Source organism: Elgaria multicarinata, chromosome 6 (genome assembly GCF_023053635.1).
Source record: "Elgaria multicarinata webbii isolate HBS135686 ecotype San Diego chromosome 6, rElgMul1.1.pri, whole genome shotgun sequence".
NCBI lineage: Eukaryota > Metazoa > Chordata > Lepidosauria > Squamata > Anguidae > Elgaria > Elgaria multicarinata.
The window spans coordinates 46,194,877-46,211,544 of record NC_086176.1 but is presented as its reverse complement, the minus strand read 5'-3'; the positions used below and the strand labels follow the sequence as shown (position 1 = coordinate 46,211,544).

Below are 16,668 nucleotides of genomic sequence, written 5' to 3'. Positions count from 1 at the left end.
TAGCCAGAAAGTGGTACACCTGGGTTTGTGTTGGTATTGGCATGTGTGGAGCTAGGGAGATACGTCTCACATTTCACTAGAGCAGGGTTACCCATCCTGGCACCTTCCAGGTGTGTTGGAGTACAACTTCTGTAACTCCAAGCCAGCGTGACCATTGACACCAGGGGACCGGGGGGTGGGGAGGGCAGGCTGCGCTAAAATGCACAACCTGAAGATGTGTGGTTCAACTGATATGTGTGGTTTAACTGATATGGTTCAATCAAAATAAACTCGTCATTTTTGAGAGCCAGTGTAGTGTAGTGGGTAGAGTGCTGGACTGGGAGTTGGGAGATCTGGGTTCTAGCCCCCACTCGGCCATGGAAGCTGACTGTGACTTTGGGCTAGTCACAGACTCTCAGCCTAACCTACCTCCCAGGGTGGTGGTTGTCAGGAGAGGAGAAGGATTATGCATGCTGCCTTGGGTTCCATAAGGAGGAAAAAAAGTGAGATATATATGTAATAAATAAATAAATAAATATACTTACTGTATTTAAATGGTTTTTTTCTGTACAGGAAGATGTTGACAAAGCTGTTAAAGCAGCAAGGAAGGCTTTTGAGCTTGGGTCCTGCTGGCGAACAATGGATGCTTCAGAAAGGGGAAGGCTCTTGAACAAACTAGCTGATTTGATTGAAAGGGATCGCCTCCTCTTAGCTGTAAGTCTACATCTTACATTGGCTTCTTTTAAGCAGTTGACATCGTTAGAGACTAGCTTACTGGAACACGTTTGAGGATTTGCTTGCTTGCAACCTTGAAATCTTAAGAGGGATCAAGACAAACAAATACTCATTTTAAGAGACCTCATAGTTGTATTCAACCCCACTTGTTGTCCCATTCTCAGAAAGAGTAGCCCATTGTGTTCAGTTTGACATTGGGTTTAGATGAATGTCTCCTTCTCCGTGCTTAGAGGACTAATAAGTCAGCTGGTGCCATATTAAGGTCATGTCTGTTTCCCCACTGCTGCTGTAGAAGAAAAGTAATGAAGAGAAGAGGCTGCCAATTAGAGCTCCCAGAATCACATTGAGAGTAAAGTTGTGCTAAGCAGATGTGCCTGACTTCTCTTCCCAAATCAATCAGTGTGCTGCCAACTGCCTCGCCATTGACTTCCATTCCCAAATTCGCATTTCTCTGACATCTTTCATTTTTTGCATCTTCTAGACCAGGGTAGGCAACCTGGCCTGTTCAGACGACACGCTAAGCTATGATTAGGCTGCTAACCTTTTAACCTTTTGCAGCAAATGGTTAGTGAGCATGTTTAAACCGTACCATAATTATGTAGCCACTGTGATTAGGAATGGTTCACAAGACACACTAAGCCATAATGTTTAGTTCAAATGCTTAACCACTGTGGCTTAGTGTGTCATCTGAACAGGGTCTACAACTCCAAAAATCCCTTACCATTAGCCATACTGGTTCAGGCTGATGGGTGTTGTAGTTCAAAACAGCTGGAGAGTACCAGATTGCCTAACTACGTTCTGACCAACCACATTAAAAAAGCCAGTATAAGAAAATGCAAAATGTTTTAGTTTGATACCAGCTTTAAGAACATAAGAATAATTGGGCTGCATCCTTCCAGTGGTCCACTTAGCCTGATGCTCCATCAACAGGAGCCATCCGGATGGGAAGTTCAAAAGCTGGGCTTTCCCTCATTTTGGGTCCCTAGCATTTGTTTAATCAATGGTGTTCAATTCCATTGTTGAATCTTTAACCTATTTTCTCTTTTCTAACACCAGCAATAGCTGTTAGCAATTTTATTGCCTAAATATTAACCAAAAAGCATTTGGCCCTGCAATCTGGCAGTGAGGATCATCTCCCAAACAAGGGGGAAATTGCAGAAATGGAATGACCTCATTGTCTTATCTCAGATAATGTGGATGTATTTTCCTGAGATGGAAGACTGGAAATAAATATTTGAAATTAACCTTATCTAGCTTTATAATTTCTTTCCTGGTCTTTGCTTAGCCAACTTAAACAAACCTACTGTTAGGCTAGAATATATGTTTTTTTCCATCAAGACATACCTTACTAAGCAAGATACCTTCAGGCAGGCCTCTCTTCATGTTTTGGTGGCACTTCACCAAATGTGAGAAAAGTGTGTGTTCTCTAAGGTAGTACCTTGGAGGGGAAAAGGAGGCTAAGGGGAGACCTGAGACGTACAAAATTATGCATGGTGTGGAGAATGTGGATAGGGAGACATTTTTCTCCCTCTCCCATAATACTAGAACCCGGGGTCATCCCATGAAGCTGATTGGTGGGAGATCCAGGACAGATAAAAGGAAGTACTTCTTCACACAGCGCATAGATAAACTATGGAATTTACTACCATAAGATGTATAGTGATGGGGCTTTGAAAGATTAGACAAATTCATGGAGGAGAAGATTATCAATGGCTACTAGTCCCGATGGGTTATGTGCCACCTCGTTTCAGAGGTAGTAAGCCTATATACAACAGTTGCTGGGGACCATGGGTGGGAGGATGCTGTTGCATCCACGTCCTGCTTTGTTTGTCCCTGGCCGATAGTTGGTTGACCACTATGTGAACAGAGTGCTGGACTAGATAGACCCTTGGTCTGATCCAGCATGACTCTTCTTATGTTCTTAAAGATGCTGATTAAAAAATATGTAGTAATGAACTCTGTGCATTTTGGAACAAACAACTCCTTTATCAGGGGCAATCTTACAAACACAATTTCTAGGAACAAGTCAAGCCAGATTCCAAAGCTAGTGCCTATCTCTCTTACACCACCAGGCACTTCTGCATTTCAAACATCTCACATTAAAAAAAACCAAAACACACACACAAAACGTGGAAGCTGGGGTAAAGACAGGTTGTCACGAAATAGGGAAAGTATGGTGTTTCAACCTTTTAGAATGGAGGCAAACTGCACAAAGCCATGGAACCACCAAATGATTGGTGGGGCCAGGGAAAGGAAGTGGCCATCTGGAAGCCTCAGGTCGGTTGGATTTGGCCACCGGGCTTGAGGTTCCCCACTCTTGTCACTGAGAACTGCTTCCATCAGTGTTACTGGAGGAGAGGGAAGCCCCTGCTCACCGTGCACCCTTGAAATCTGGTCTGGAGGGCTAGGGGGCAAACACAGAGCAGATTTTTGGGCATTGCAGAAGGGTGCAGTGAGGGAGGAAAGTCAGGAAGTCCCATCCTGCTAACACATCTAACCAATACTGTTCTAGACCCTGTATTGAGGACAATCCTACCTTCCTAATCCAATTTGCTTCCAGTTTACAGCCATGATGGCAACCCGATAACATGAGAGCCTGCTTGGCTTAATGCACTTATAATTGCAGACAACTGCATTATGCTCTTTCTGTATAATGACTAGTTTCTTAATGCCTGTTTTTCTAGACAATCGAGAGCATTAATGGGGGAAAGCTTTTTGCCAACTCTTACCTACTTGACCTCGGGGGCTGCGTCAACACTTTACGCTACTGTGCAGGCTGGGCTGATAAAAACCATGGACGTACCATCCCAATGGGTGAGTCATTCTGACAAAACATTTTTGTTTGATTTTGTTTCAGTAGGGAGCTGATTTGGACATGAGTTTAAGTAACATTTTACTTGTCTGGGAAAACTGTAACCTTGAGAAATCCATTACATAAATGTAGATATGGGATGGGTTACAGCTCATCAGCTGGAAGTTGTTATTTTTTAATTCAGTTGACACATTTTGTATCTCTCACTTGTTTAAGTCTTATCTTAGGCGAAGTTGTACAGACTGGCAGAGTCTCTAGATAAATACTTCTTTTAAAAAAGAGAGAGAGAATGAGAGAGAGAGAGAGAGAGAGAGAGAGATCATTTTAGCTCAGCTTCAGCAGGCCTTAAACCTCACCTTTCTTCCCCATTCTTTGTGGGGATTACTAGAAGTTGGATTACACAAGAACTGGATTACTAGAACTAAACAATTCTTATGTTACATTTGCCACTTCCATGTGGCTGGGTCCCACTAGCAGGAAAAGTAGCCGTCTAATCCACCCATTCTGCATAGTCTCATCGTTTCAGATATTATCATGGGATCCATGGAGTTAAACTATGGGATCCAGCAAAACACAAGCAACAAATATATCACCCATGTAGTGTAAAAGGATCAGGACTGCATAGCCATAACCAGATCTGGATGGAATAAAGGGCAAATAAAGAGGATATAATTTCCAAGAAGCTTTGAATCCTGGCATACCCATTTGTGTGTTTTTGGCAGTTCTTGATTCTATTCATGTTTTTATTCATTCATAACCTACATTTTTTACATTTCTAATGTATTAAACAATATAAAGATGTTAGCAGGTATTGTATCACAAAACTGGAATTAAATGATCACAAACTCCTTTGTTTCAACTTGGCTGACATTATCAATAGCTATTTTGGCTGCTACTTGAAAATTTGTAATGAATTGTCTACCATTTGGATCTACAGTTATCCTGCATAAGGCTTAGCAAAACATGTTGCCTATATCCTCTTATATGCTATTTATTTATTTTATTATTTTTATTTATTTCATTTCATTTATATACTGCCCAATAGCTGAAGCTCTCTGGGCAGGTCACAAAAATTAAAACCACAGAATACAACTTGAAGTATAAAATATGGAAACTTAAATCACAATAGAAAGCACAATAGAAAAGTAAAATGAGAATGAAATGGAGTAGCAATGCAGAGATTTTCAAGATTTAAAATATAGATTTTAAACAACAGAGGTAAAGGCTAGGATGATAAAATATTAAATACTGGGGGAATTAAAAGGACTTCACCTGGTGCCAGAAAGTACAATGTACTTAGGTCCCAGCTGAACCTCTCTATGGAGCTCGTTCCACAGCGAGGGTGCCAGAGCAGAAAAGGCCCTCCTCTTGGTAGCCACCCACCTCACTTCCTTTGGCAGGGGCTCACGTACAAGGACCTCTGAGGATGATCTTATGGCCCAGGCAGAAATAACTGTTTTCCAGAATCTTCTCAAATCCTTGGACCCAACCACTGTAGGCAGGAAAATCTGTACCATCCTATGCATTTATAGAGCAATCTAACCCCCTTCCCCCCTAAAATAATACATAAGTAAATGAAAAAATAAATAAAAAAGGCAGAGGTTTACAGTTTGAAGGTTAAAGGACAGAATCAAGGAAAGGGAGATGATTTCAGCAGGTTCAAATTCTTAGACCCCTGCAGCTTTCAAATGAATATCATCCACACCTTGCAGACATTGATTTGGACATGAGGACTGCACCCCTCCCCACCTGCCATTGGTTATTCTCCTTCTCTTCCCATCAGTTGCTTTTCTCTTGTGAGCTGTAGCCTGCTCCCCTTGTGCCCTAATTCCATTCCCCAACTCCCTTTAAAACAAAGCAAAACAAAAACTCTATAGCAGTTTAAAATCAAGACAAACAATCCTGGCAGCCTTGTACTAGGGTGAAATTCCACCTTTCTGTGTAATGTTAAAAGTACAGGAGTCCTAATGTTGAAAAGTTGGCCATCCCCGGCTTCCAAGTTTTGTGCTTGGTCAATATTGAATCTAGGTATATTTACCTTTTCTTTCCATTGTATCATACTACAATCGCATGTGAGCATATTTTATTTCACCCTCGCTGCACCTTGCCAATGTATTCTTCTTCTCTTGCGTAGATGGAAACTATTTCACCTTTACAAGACATGAGCCTGTTGGAGTCTGTGGCCAAATCATTCCTGTAAGTTAGATCTATTTATATAATGAGTGAAATGAATGGTATCCAACCATTGCCCTTCTGCAACTTGGGACAGGTCCTTCTGTTTGCAGATGATCTTTTGACCTAGTGGAGGTTTTTGCTAACAGAAAGGGTGAAGTGATTTGCAAGCATTCCCTCTCTGCTTGCAGCCCCCAGCCCCCGTGGTGTTCTGGAGGTTTTCAGGGACCACCGATGACTCCAAAGAGAAGGGTGGATCAGCCAAAAAACAAAAGCCTGCCTCTACTACTGGAGGCCTCCACTAGATCAAAAGCATGTCTGCAATCAGAAGGACTCCTTCTGTTCACAGAAGGGCAAGGTTGGATGCAGTCCTATGCCTTTTATTTAACTAATATTAAATTCAAAATTACTTGTGAGTGTTTTGGTGTTGGGAATGGATGGCTCAATCCTTTTCTGGTCTGTGTCCATTTCTCATGTATTTGTTCCTACGTCTGGGAGGTGCACATCATGTCAATTCCTACTGAAACTCCCTAGAATAATAAATTCCTTGAGCATCCAGGACAGTTCACTGTACATGGCTATGAGCAGAAGTGTAACTTTAAAATCAGTATTATGAGGGAAACATGCAGAATAGTGAGGATCAAGTGTTCTTACTCGAGACTATGAGGACCAAATTACACATTATGCAGGAGATCTGGGATTAGATCTTGTTTTTTCAACTGAATGACCTCTGAGTTAGACATTCCTCATGTCTGTTGCTGCTGCTACAGCAAGCAAATTAATATGCCTCCTCTTCCGCCGGTATTTGCATTTCAGTTCCTTTAAAGAGATCCTAATCACGGACTTGCCATGTGACAGGTAGCTTGGATTTAAGCCTATACTGATGAGTTCTGAATTCAAGTCCTGGCAGTCCCATGCACTTTTACATTAACTGTTACATAGTTAGTCTACTTGTTACGAAATTGTGGCTGTTAAGCAGAACACTGGATTGGGAACAGCATATTACAGCCATGACAGATAAAAATTGGACAGTGAGGACCATTGTTTTCTGAAAGATTGAAGGAAGATAGTCTTCTTTCTGGTTTCCTCTCTTTTTTCCAAGTCTTAGAGTTGTTTTGTCCCATGCTCAAATCTGAACCCAACACAAGTTGTAGGTAACACCTACCCAACCATCCTTTTGTGTTTGCAGCCTGCTCCTACACATGTTTACTCAGGAGTAAGTTCAATTTCTGTGTGACTGATTTGCTGGTAAATATGCATGTGTAGATGGATAGACGGATATATTAAATACATTTGTTGGGATGCAATCCTATGTGTATTTAAACCGTGATGCCAGGGGGATGCTGGGAGTTGTAGGACTTCTTTTCAGTCTAAACATGTATAGGATTGCATCCTTAATCACTTTATAAAGTACAATTTTGTAAGCTATAGACATAATATAAAACAATTAAAGAAACACAACAATTGACAATCAAATCCAAACCCAACATAAAAATATAAAACCAGATGGTCTTGCAAACTCAAGCGTAATCCATTTTCTGCAAGGCTGTACGGAAGAAACAGATAGAGGCAGTAGGGGAAAATAGCAGCCTGCATTTAAGCTCCAATCTTAGCTCTTACATGGGTTTGGAAGAAAGCCAGTGTGAAAGACTGCACTTTTTAAAAAAATATTCATCAGTAAAGCATACAGTGGAGGCTGGTGGCTTTGCTTTCGGTGGAGCTCTGAATACATTCTGGGTTTCAGTCAGAACTCTAAAGGAGCTAATCAGGGTGCTCAGCCAGGTTTGGGGATAGAGTTCAGCACCTTGTACATCTCCTTTTGGGCTCTGGGTGGTTGTGACGGAAGCCTGGAATGGATTCACAACCCCACCGAAAGCAGAGCCATCAGCCTTCACTGAAAGCATATAAGCCAGGTGCATCCTACATCTAGAAAACAGTTAAAAGGAACACCTGTCCCGCCCACCTTGTCCTATCTGATATCCCTCCCCAGCATACCTAAGGATTGATTTACATGACCCCATTTATTGGGAAATGCCTGCAGCTGCCTGATGCCAGCCGGGCTGGAAGAAACAGCTGTCAAGGAAAGCTCCTTCCCGTCACCTCAGCCCCATATGCATCAATGGAGATGAGATTATAACATGAGGAAGCTGATCACGTGATCCCTTCAAGGGCTATGCAAAGGGGCAGGGACTTTAATGAGGATGTTTGGGTAAGTAAAGCCCCAGATCTGGTCTCAGTCAGATGTTCGTGCTGCTGCTTCTTGGAGCTTGCTACGCTGCCCTCTTTTGAGCAGATTCAGAGGCGAAGATGCAAAGCAGACTTTCCCATGGATGGATGTCTGCACATGCAGCCTTAATGCCCAACACTCCCGTTGGTACTCTCAATTTATCCTCAGAGATGTTCCTTCGATATAGTTACACTGAAAGCCAAATAGCCAACATGTGTACAATTCTCTCTAAATACAGACAGAACTTAGAAAAGGTCAAGCCTTTCATGCATTCGTGAACAGAACACATGTTTCCACGTAATTGTTGCTGCCCACTGTGGGCAGAAGGACAGGCTGCTCACAGTCTGGCAGGCCTTTTCACACTGACTGCAGCTCAGCAGAGCACGTCCCTCCAAGGCCTATCAGAAGGAGACGGAGCCAGCCGCTTTGTAGTCTCTGAAGTCACAGAAGATCCAAAAAGGAACTTCTTGTGTTGCAGCCAACAGAGTAATATAAAAAAGAGCTGTGTGCAAAGTATTCCTTTGGTTCCTGCAGGAGAAGGTCTGCTTAGAAAAAGGAGTGGGGGAGAGAAATATTTATTAGTCCAATTAACATACTTCTAGTTCAGGTTAGAATTTGCTTCAGGGTTTGGAGAGAATGGGTTTATCTTCATGTGAACTTGACGGGTGGGTCTGCTTAACAGATGTCCACGTCTTGGGGGGGTGAGCCGTGGTTTACCCAGGAGCTGTTGCTGGAAAACAGGCACCATCTTCCTGGGTCATTGCCACACAGAGAGCAGGAAGACTTTTGTTCAGATTTCTCAGGCCACAGTGGCCTTTTCATCTGTCAGTTCCCAAAATAAGTTCCCAAGCTGCTATTCTGGAAAGACAAATTGACTGGCATCATGTTAACCAAACCTTCAATCCAATATCAGTGTTATTATAGGGCCATGCATGCAAAGGAATTTATTTCTGAATTGCCCGTCCACTCGATGAGTGTTTGAGGCAATTTACAATAAAACCATTAACACAATAAAATACAACAGTTCCAAACAAAACCAAAAATGTAATAATAAAACAGGGGAACCAGTGGAACAATATAGCGTTTTACCAGCCGCCTAATGGCAAATAATGAAGGAGCCAACCCAACATCCCTGGGAAGGGAGTTCTACTACAAGGGTGCTGTAACACAGAAGGCTCTGTCTGGGCTCCCCCCAATCCAGGAGGCGGGAGATGTGACAGGGACTCAGACGAAGAGCATCAGGCGCCTGGCAGGTTCATATAGGAAGAGGGAGCCTTTCAGATGCCCTAGCCCCAAGCCATTTCAGGCTTTATAGGTAAGAAGCAGTGCCATAGATTGGGCTTAGGGGAGAAATAAAAGCTGCTAAAAGTGTTTCAAGATTTGTGTTCAATAGTCTATAAAACATATGCCAGACAAAGCCTGCTTACCCTACCCTGTGCCTGTTTGCATTCTCTTCCCCTCCTTATTGTTTTACTATGATTTTATTAGATTGTAAGCCTATGCGGCAGAGTCTTGCTATTTACTGTTTTACTCTGTACAGCACCATGTACATTGATGGTGCTATATAAATAAATAAATAAATAAATAAATAAATAATAATAATCTGTCTCACAATACAAAAGTACAACCAGAATATAATCGAACAACAATGCAGAGATTTAAAATGCAGATTTAAAATGCAGATTTAAAACAGCAGAGTTAAAAGTTTAGGATAGCAAATTGCTAACATACTGGGAAAATGGACGGGGGGGAGGTATTCACTTGGCACTGGGAAGAGTACCACATAGTTGACCTCTCTAGGGAGCTCCTGCCACAGCTGGGGAGCCACAGCAAAAAAGGCTCTCCCCCTGGAAGCCACCCACTTCACTTTCTTTGGCAAGGGCTCACAGAGAAGGATCCCTGAGGATGATCTTAGGGTCCAGGCAGGGATACCTCCCCGGATCTTAGGGTCCAGGGAGGAATCGATCCTTCAGTTAACATGCCCCCAAGCCGTTTAGTGCTTTGAATGTTAATACCAGTCCTTTGAATCAGGCCTGGAGAAAATCATGTTTTAAGGAACTTGAAGATGTGTTATTGATCCCCTGCTCATCACTTTTTGCATTGCCTTTTTAGTGGAACTTCCCGCTGGTTATGTTCATTTGGAAGATCGCCCCTGCTCTCTGTTGCGGAAACACAGTGGTCGTCAAACCAGCCGAGCAAACTCCGTTGACTGCTCTTCATATGGGCTCGTTAATTAAAGAGGTGAGTTGCCATAGCAAAGCTACCATACCCGTGTTGCTGAAGAAGGGGAGCTCAGGTCGGTGAATGCTTACCTTTACGTTGCTGTGCTTATGAACAGTCAGGGCTGGCCGGCTTTGGGTCGGTACAGTTCCCAGCATGTCTAGCCTTGTCTTAGGGAACTTTAATGTGCTGCAAACCACTGAAGCAAATCAAGGGCAACAACCTCACATAGCTTTCCAGCCTAAATTGCTCAGAAAACAAATCATTAGCAGCTTAGTAAACCCAGCGTCTTGGCAAGCGCCGTGCCTTCTGGAGGCAAAAGCAAACAAGAGCTTAGAAAAGCAAAAGTGTTTGGTAAGGGGGGTAGTGGAGGGGAGAGGCTGGTTGGGTTTTCCCGAGAGCATCTCAGTAATGAAATTCTGTAAGGCGGGTTGATGTTTTCATGTCACTTTCAGACTGAAATATTTGCCCTTACCATGGATTTGAAGAGAAGCAGCGTGAAACTGCCCAGGTTTCAGGTTGGGTTCACCCAGGCTAAAACATACCTATTATAATACTGTCATTTATAACATCTTTCCTTCGAACTGCATCCCATTAAAAACCAATGGGAACTGGGATAGATATACAAATGCAGCAAACTGAGATGTTACAGAGAGCTCAGTGGGGCTCTGCATGCAAGAATTCCCAGATGAAATCCCCCACATCACCAGATAGAGCTGTGTGAAAAGAAAAGAAATCGGTGCTGCTGGACAGCCTCTGTCAGTGAGTATAGGACAAGGGACGGCAGAAGGTAGATCTCCAGATGTTTTGGATTCCATTTCCCAGAAGCACCTGGCTACATGGCCAATGGACAGATGTTTGAAGTCCAAAACATCTGGAGTTCTAGTTTCTTCACACCCGTGGTGTAGAAGGCCTTATTGAGCAAGATGGAACAATGCCGTGATTAGTATATGGCAGCTTCCTGTATTGAATCCTGAAGTAGATAGACTGTCCTATTTCAGAAATTGCAAGTGGGGTATCACATATTTGAACTTGCCTTCAAGTAGATGTGCTAGTTTTCTTCTTGTAGGAAGGCTTTGGGGTGGGGTTTTTTAAGTGGTGCATCATTAAAAAATGTGATATTACACCTGCAATCCAAAGCGGTAAATCCAATCTATCATCTTAGTGCTCTGCGGCAGGGTTGGGGAGCATGTAGGCTGCCAGTGGTGAAGGATGATGGGAGTTGCAACCCAACAACATCTGGAAGATCACACATTCCCCATCCTTGCTCCAACCATTCTGCTGCATTTGTAAATTAGGCCTTACTTCTAGGTATACCTGGTTAGGATTGGTGTAGAAACATAAGATGTACCATCATTTGTAGCATTTTCTAAAACAATGGCATTTGCTGTGCAAGCTAAAGAATTATTATATGTGAAGAAGAATAAACTAAGAGTTCCATCAGCATAACATGGACACTGGAAGAGGACACTGGAAGTCTCAGCCATGTTTCTTTGTATCCAAACGGAAGGGAAAGGGGAAATAATGGTGGCTCTGGCAAATGTTGTCCATTCTTAACAGTACATTAGCCAAGCAAAGTACAAACAAAAGTGACTCAGCATTTCTTGCCCAACCACGGTGACTCATCAAAAGCAAGCAAACCGTGAACTGCCATTTACAGTGAAATGGTTAAAGATTTTTTAAAAAAAGGCAGCACTGCTCCAAGTGATTCACATGCCTGAGAAATTCACATTCATGTTTTGAAAAGAAAAATGTTTTTTGCTGTTGGCTAGCATATTTCTTCTCCTTTTCTGGTAAAGCAGTGGCAGCCTGTTGAGAAGTCAGATTGTAAACAAATCTTTCTGTCCAGCATTGTCATACGGGGTGGGTTGACAGTTTTATGGATTTTTAATTAGTTTTACGAATTGGAGCCCTTCAGATGAACAAATATACATAAATGATGCAGCAACCCAATGTTTCTCAAGTTGTGGAGCAGGAAAGATATAATGAAAGGGGAAAAGGAGAGGTTCCTTCAGCAGATGGATTAAATTCTCTTCAAAGAGCAGAGCTTTAGCTTTTACAGGACTACTGTGCTATAACCAAAATACTACCTGTCTGTTTTAAGAGGGAGTCTTTGATGCGTTGTTCTAGTTTTGCTCTCTAATGCCAGTTCTGGATTAGTAATCTAATGTGCAGATCCTTAAACACAGCCCCATGAGATTAAACATGGGGTTCAGAACCTTACGCCCAGGGGACAAAGCCAGCCCTCCAGAGTTCCCCAGAGGGCCGCGTCGCCTTTCCCCTGACTCCCCCACTGTTACGTGGTTTTCCAGCTTTTGGTCAGGTTCCCCCCCCCTGCCCATTTTAAAAGGTGGAAGTGCCCCCTCCTAAAGCAAAAAGCTTCTCCGCATTAGCAATTTATTGCATGCTCATGCTTAGGCACTCACGAAAATCTTTTCATGATGTCATCAACGCCGGGTGCCTCTTGTGCTGTTTTCAAGATGGAATCCGTCATTTTATAAATTCTGAAAATGCAGCAATAAGTGAAAAAAAACCCTGCACTATAAAACAGCGCCATCTGCTTGTGGTAGAGTTGAAACATATGGGAAGGAACTGGCAAAAACAAAGGGGGGAACGTGTGTATTTTGTTGATCATTAAACCCGCTACGGGCTTTGCTTGACCTACCTGTTAATTCGGTCGAGAATAGGGGTGAGCCCACGCTGCAGCTAGCGTGGGCCGTTGCCCCAGTCTACACGTACAAATGATGGAGAAAGCCCCGTTGCGTCAGCCCTTTTTTTAATCTTAAAGGGGCCATGTGCGTAGGAGCGCACCAACGACAAGGTAGGTCTTTAAAAAAAAAAAAGGGTTCCCCACTCCCCCTGTCCCTGATTTCACACACCCCCGCCCACTCACCATGTCTGATGCCCCCTCCATTGCCCCTGGGCCGAGATTCTCTCCCCCCCACCCCCGATGTCCTGTGGCTCCGCTCTTCCTCCCCATCTCTACTGCCGGGTCGACTCTTCCCCTCCTGGCCCCCATCTCTCTCCCCCCCCGCGATCCCCCCCCGCGCAGCCCGATGGGCACAGTGCTCCGATGGAGCGCTGTGCCCAGTGTGTGGCTTCTCTCGGCTACTTGCGAGTAAGCCACGGAACCAGCTACATCTTCCGCCCGGGACTGCGGAAATACCAGGCCACAAAGCGAGGCCAACGGAGGGTTTAGCCCGGGCTGTCCCCGGGATCCCCTGTGCATCATCTGGACACACAGGGGTGAACCTGGGTATCAGCCCAGGCTAAACCCTCATCTAGCAACGGCCTACGACTCCAGAAGAAGAAGCCCCCATAAGGTTGTGGGATTTTTGCTGAATGTGGAGAAACTCTTTGTTACTAGAAGGAAGAGCTTTATGTGAAAATGTGCTGGGATTTGGAGCCCTGCCTCTCTTGCCTTCAGCCGCATCCACCGCCAGAATACAGACCCTCCCCTACCCGTGAGAGCTTCTCCGAAATGGAATTCAACACCCCTCGTTTAAACTAATCCCAAGTGCTCCAGTTGAGCTGGTTTGTGAATTGGTCTGATCATAGTCCAATCTGTTCCAGTCTGATCTAGAATGTTCCAGCTCTCAATGCTATCAAAGTGTTTCTCAAACACCGGTGAACCTTCAACACCTTTGTTACTTTCTCAGCCTCCCAGCCACAACCCACTCCCAGCCATCTCTTCAGCAAACAAATGAGCAGAATCCTCACAGTGCAGCTAAAGAGCCCACTTCTCTCTCCCTCTCTCTCTCTCTCTCTCTCTCTCTCTCTCTCTCTGATAGAGATGGACAGAGAGTGCAACGATCCATGGGAGACTTTGATAGCAGCCAGCATCAGGGCATTTGAGCTCATCATTGTCAAACAGATCCACAAACAAGTTAAACAACTTGGTTTTCTTCACCAAATTTAGCTTACACCCATGGACTTAGTCAGCTTCAAGGCATAACTGATGTGTCGACAGGGCTGCATTAGATTACATCATACCTAAGAACATTGCATGCCAGGGTGTTAAATCCTATCCCAATAAAACAGCCTGAAATTGTAAACAGATAAGAGATTTTGTGACAGACAACATGCGGAGAAGGAGGCAGGTAGCTCGGGTCCAGGTTATCTGAAAGACCATATTCTCCCATATGATATTGCCCGTGCTCTGAGATCTTCTGGGGAGGCCTTTCCCTCAGTCCCACCAACATCCCAGACATGCCTGATGGGTATGTGGGAGAGGGCCTTCTCGGTGGCTGCTCCAAGGCTCTGGAACTCCCTTCCCAGGGAGGCTAGGCTGGGTCCCTCTGTGTTACACTTTTGGAGGCAAGCAAAAACCGTTTTGTTTCGTCAGGCTTTCGGAGCTACTCTGGATCTGTGTTAATGTATTGGATCCCTCCCCCCCACACACTTTTAATCTGTTACTGTTTTTTTTAAAAAAAATAAACAAACATTTTTTTAATTTTTAGTGCAGGTTTAATTCTATTTTAACTTCTGTAAATTTATATTTATATGTTTCAATTGTACATGTTTTATTCTTGTAAACCGCCTTGAGTCCAAGTACTTGGGAAAAAGCAGGAAATAATAATAATAATCATAGAATCATAGAATAGCAGAGTTGGAAGGGGCCTACAAGGCCATCGAGTCCAACCCCCTGCTCAATGCAGGAATCCACCCTAAAGCATCCCTGACAGATGCTTGTCCAGCTGCCTCTTGAAGGCCTCTAGTGTGGGAGAGCCCACAACCTCCCTAGGTAACTGATCCCATTGTCGTACTGCTCTAACAGTCAGGAAGTTTTTCCTGATGTCCAGCTGGAATCTGGCTTCCTTTAAATTGAGCCCGTTATTCCGTGTCCTGCACTCTGGGAGGATCGAGAAGAGATCCTGGCCCTCCTCTGTGTGACAACCTTTTAAGTATTTGAAGGGTGCTATCATATCTCCCCTCCATCTTCTCTTCTCCAGGCTAAACATGCCCAGTTCTTTCAGTCTCTCTTCATAGGGCTTTGTTTCCAGACCCCTGATCATCCTGGTTGCCCTCCTCTGAACACGTGATGATGATGATGCAATCTGCTAGCAATCCCTGTTCTTTTAATGGAGTTCACAACAGAACCACTCTCAAGCCTGATACATGTGTGACTGTTGGAGCAGTGTAGGAGTTCCTTGTCCCAGGCTTTGCCAAGAAGTTATAACTTCTGTGAACAGGAAGTCCAGAACTGAACAGCTAAATGACATGGTAACTTCCAGGTGTTGGGTCACCTTGCTGCTGCTGCTGCAAGTGTGGGATGTGACCTGCTCCTCATGCATCCTGTTTACAGAAGTTACTGGTGCAGGAAGGGATCAGACCAGTTGTTACTGGCACATGTGCCTGAAATGGTGATGTATGAATCAGAGCTTTGGGTGTTAAGTAATAGCATGGTGCTCCTCCCATTAAAAAAAGTAAAAAACCAGTTCGTCACCTGATGGGACACAACTCTGTGAGAACATTTCATGTGTGTTTTAGAGCCTTCAAGAATTTTATAGCAGGCTGTGAAACCGGAACACGCTCACACCAGTGGAGGCTGGAGGTCCCGATATCGGTGGGGTGGAGAATCCACACTGGGTTTTCAGTCAGAAATCTAAAAGAGCTATCCAAGGTGTGAAGTGTAGGATTAGTTGAAACCAGGGCCGTTGAACCTCTTTCCACCCAAAGGCTGAATTCCATTTATTTTATTTTATTATTATTTACCAAATTTATATACTGCTACATATCTGAAAGGTTCCAGAGCAGCGAACATACAAATTAAAACAGCAAAAGATACAAAAATTAAAAACCTTTAAAATTATACTTTAAAAAAAAAGAAGGAGGAGAATGCCAATAAAAACCATGGCTATCATTCAAGGAATGTTTCCTGGAATAGAGCTGTTTTCAGGAGGCTCCAGAAGCACAGTGTTATTGCGTGCCTGACCTCCAGGGGAAGGGAGTCCCACGGAAAGGTGGCAACCACATTGAAGACTCTTCTCCTGGGGGCTGCTTTCTAGAGCTGGGTGGGGTGGAATGCAAAGGAGGCGGGGTCCAAAATACGAGTACGTTCGTTTTCACTGCTCCACTGACATTGGAGTCACCAGCTTCCACTGATTCGCACTGGTTAGTCAGCATGGTGCTGTGGCTGGAATGCTGAACACAGACTGGTTAGACCTAGGTTCGAATCCCTGCTCATCCTCAAAGCTTGCTGTGTGACCTTGGAGTGGTCACGATCTCTTAACCTAACCTAACCCATCATTTATTGTATGGTTTAAAGAAAGGAACCATACACTATCTTGAGCTGCTTTTAAAAATGGTGGGAAGAAAATACAAAGAACAAAAATGAGAGAAACTGTATGACTGAAAAATAAAATGGTGTTCTTTTCCCTCTTGTGTTCAGGCAGGATTTCCACCTGGAGTAGTGAATATTGTGCCAGGGTATGGACCCACTGCTGGAGCGGCCATTTCCCATCACATGGACGTAGATAAAGTGGCGTTCACAGGCTCTACTGAGGTATTTCCCTAACACTGA

At 43.8% G+C, this 16,668-nt stretch overlaps 1 protein-coding gene across 1 annotated transcript in view; it reads left to right on the top strand.

Annotated features, from left to right (window-relative positions):
- ALDH1A1 (aldehyde dehydrogenase 1 family member A1) overlaps positions 1-16,668 on the top strand; it is a 45,386-nt gene that overhangs the window by 14,357 nt on the left and 14,361 nt on the right. Inside the window, exons 3-7 of the mRNA XM_063129342.1 lie at positions 553-693; positions 3,399-3,528; positions 5,661-5,722; positions 10,038-10,166; positions 16,537-16,650. Coding sequence (XP_062985412.1) covers positions 553-693; positions 3,399-3,528; positions 5,661-5,722; positions 10,038-10,166; positions 16,537-16,650 — 576 coding nt within the window. The remainder of the gene's footprint in view (positions 1-552; positions 694-3,398; positions 3,529-5,660; positions 5,723-10,037; positions 10,167-16,536; positions 16,651-16,668) is intronic.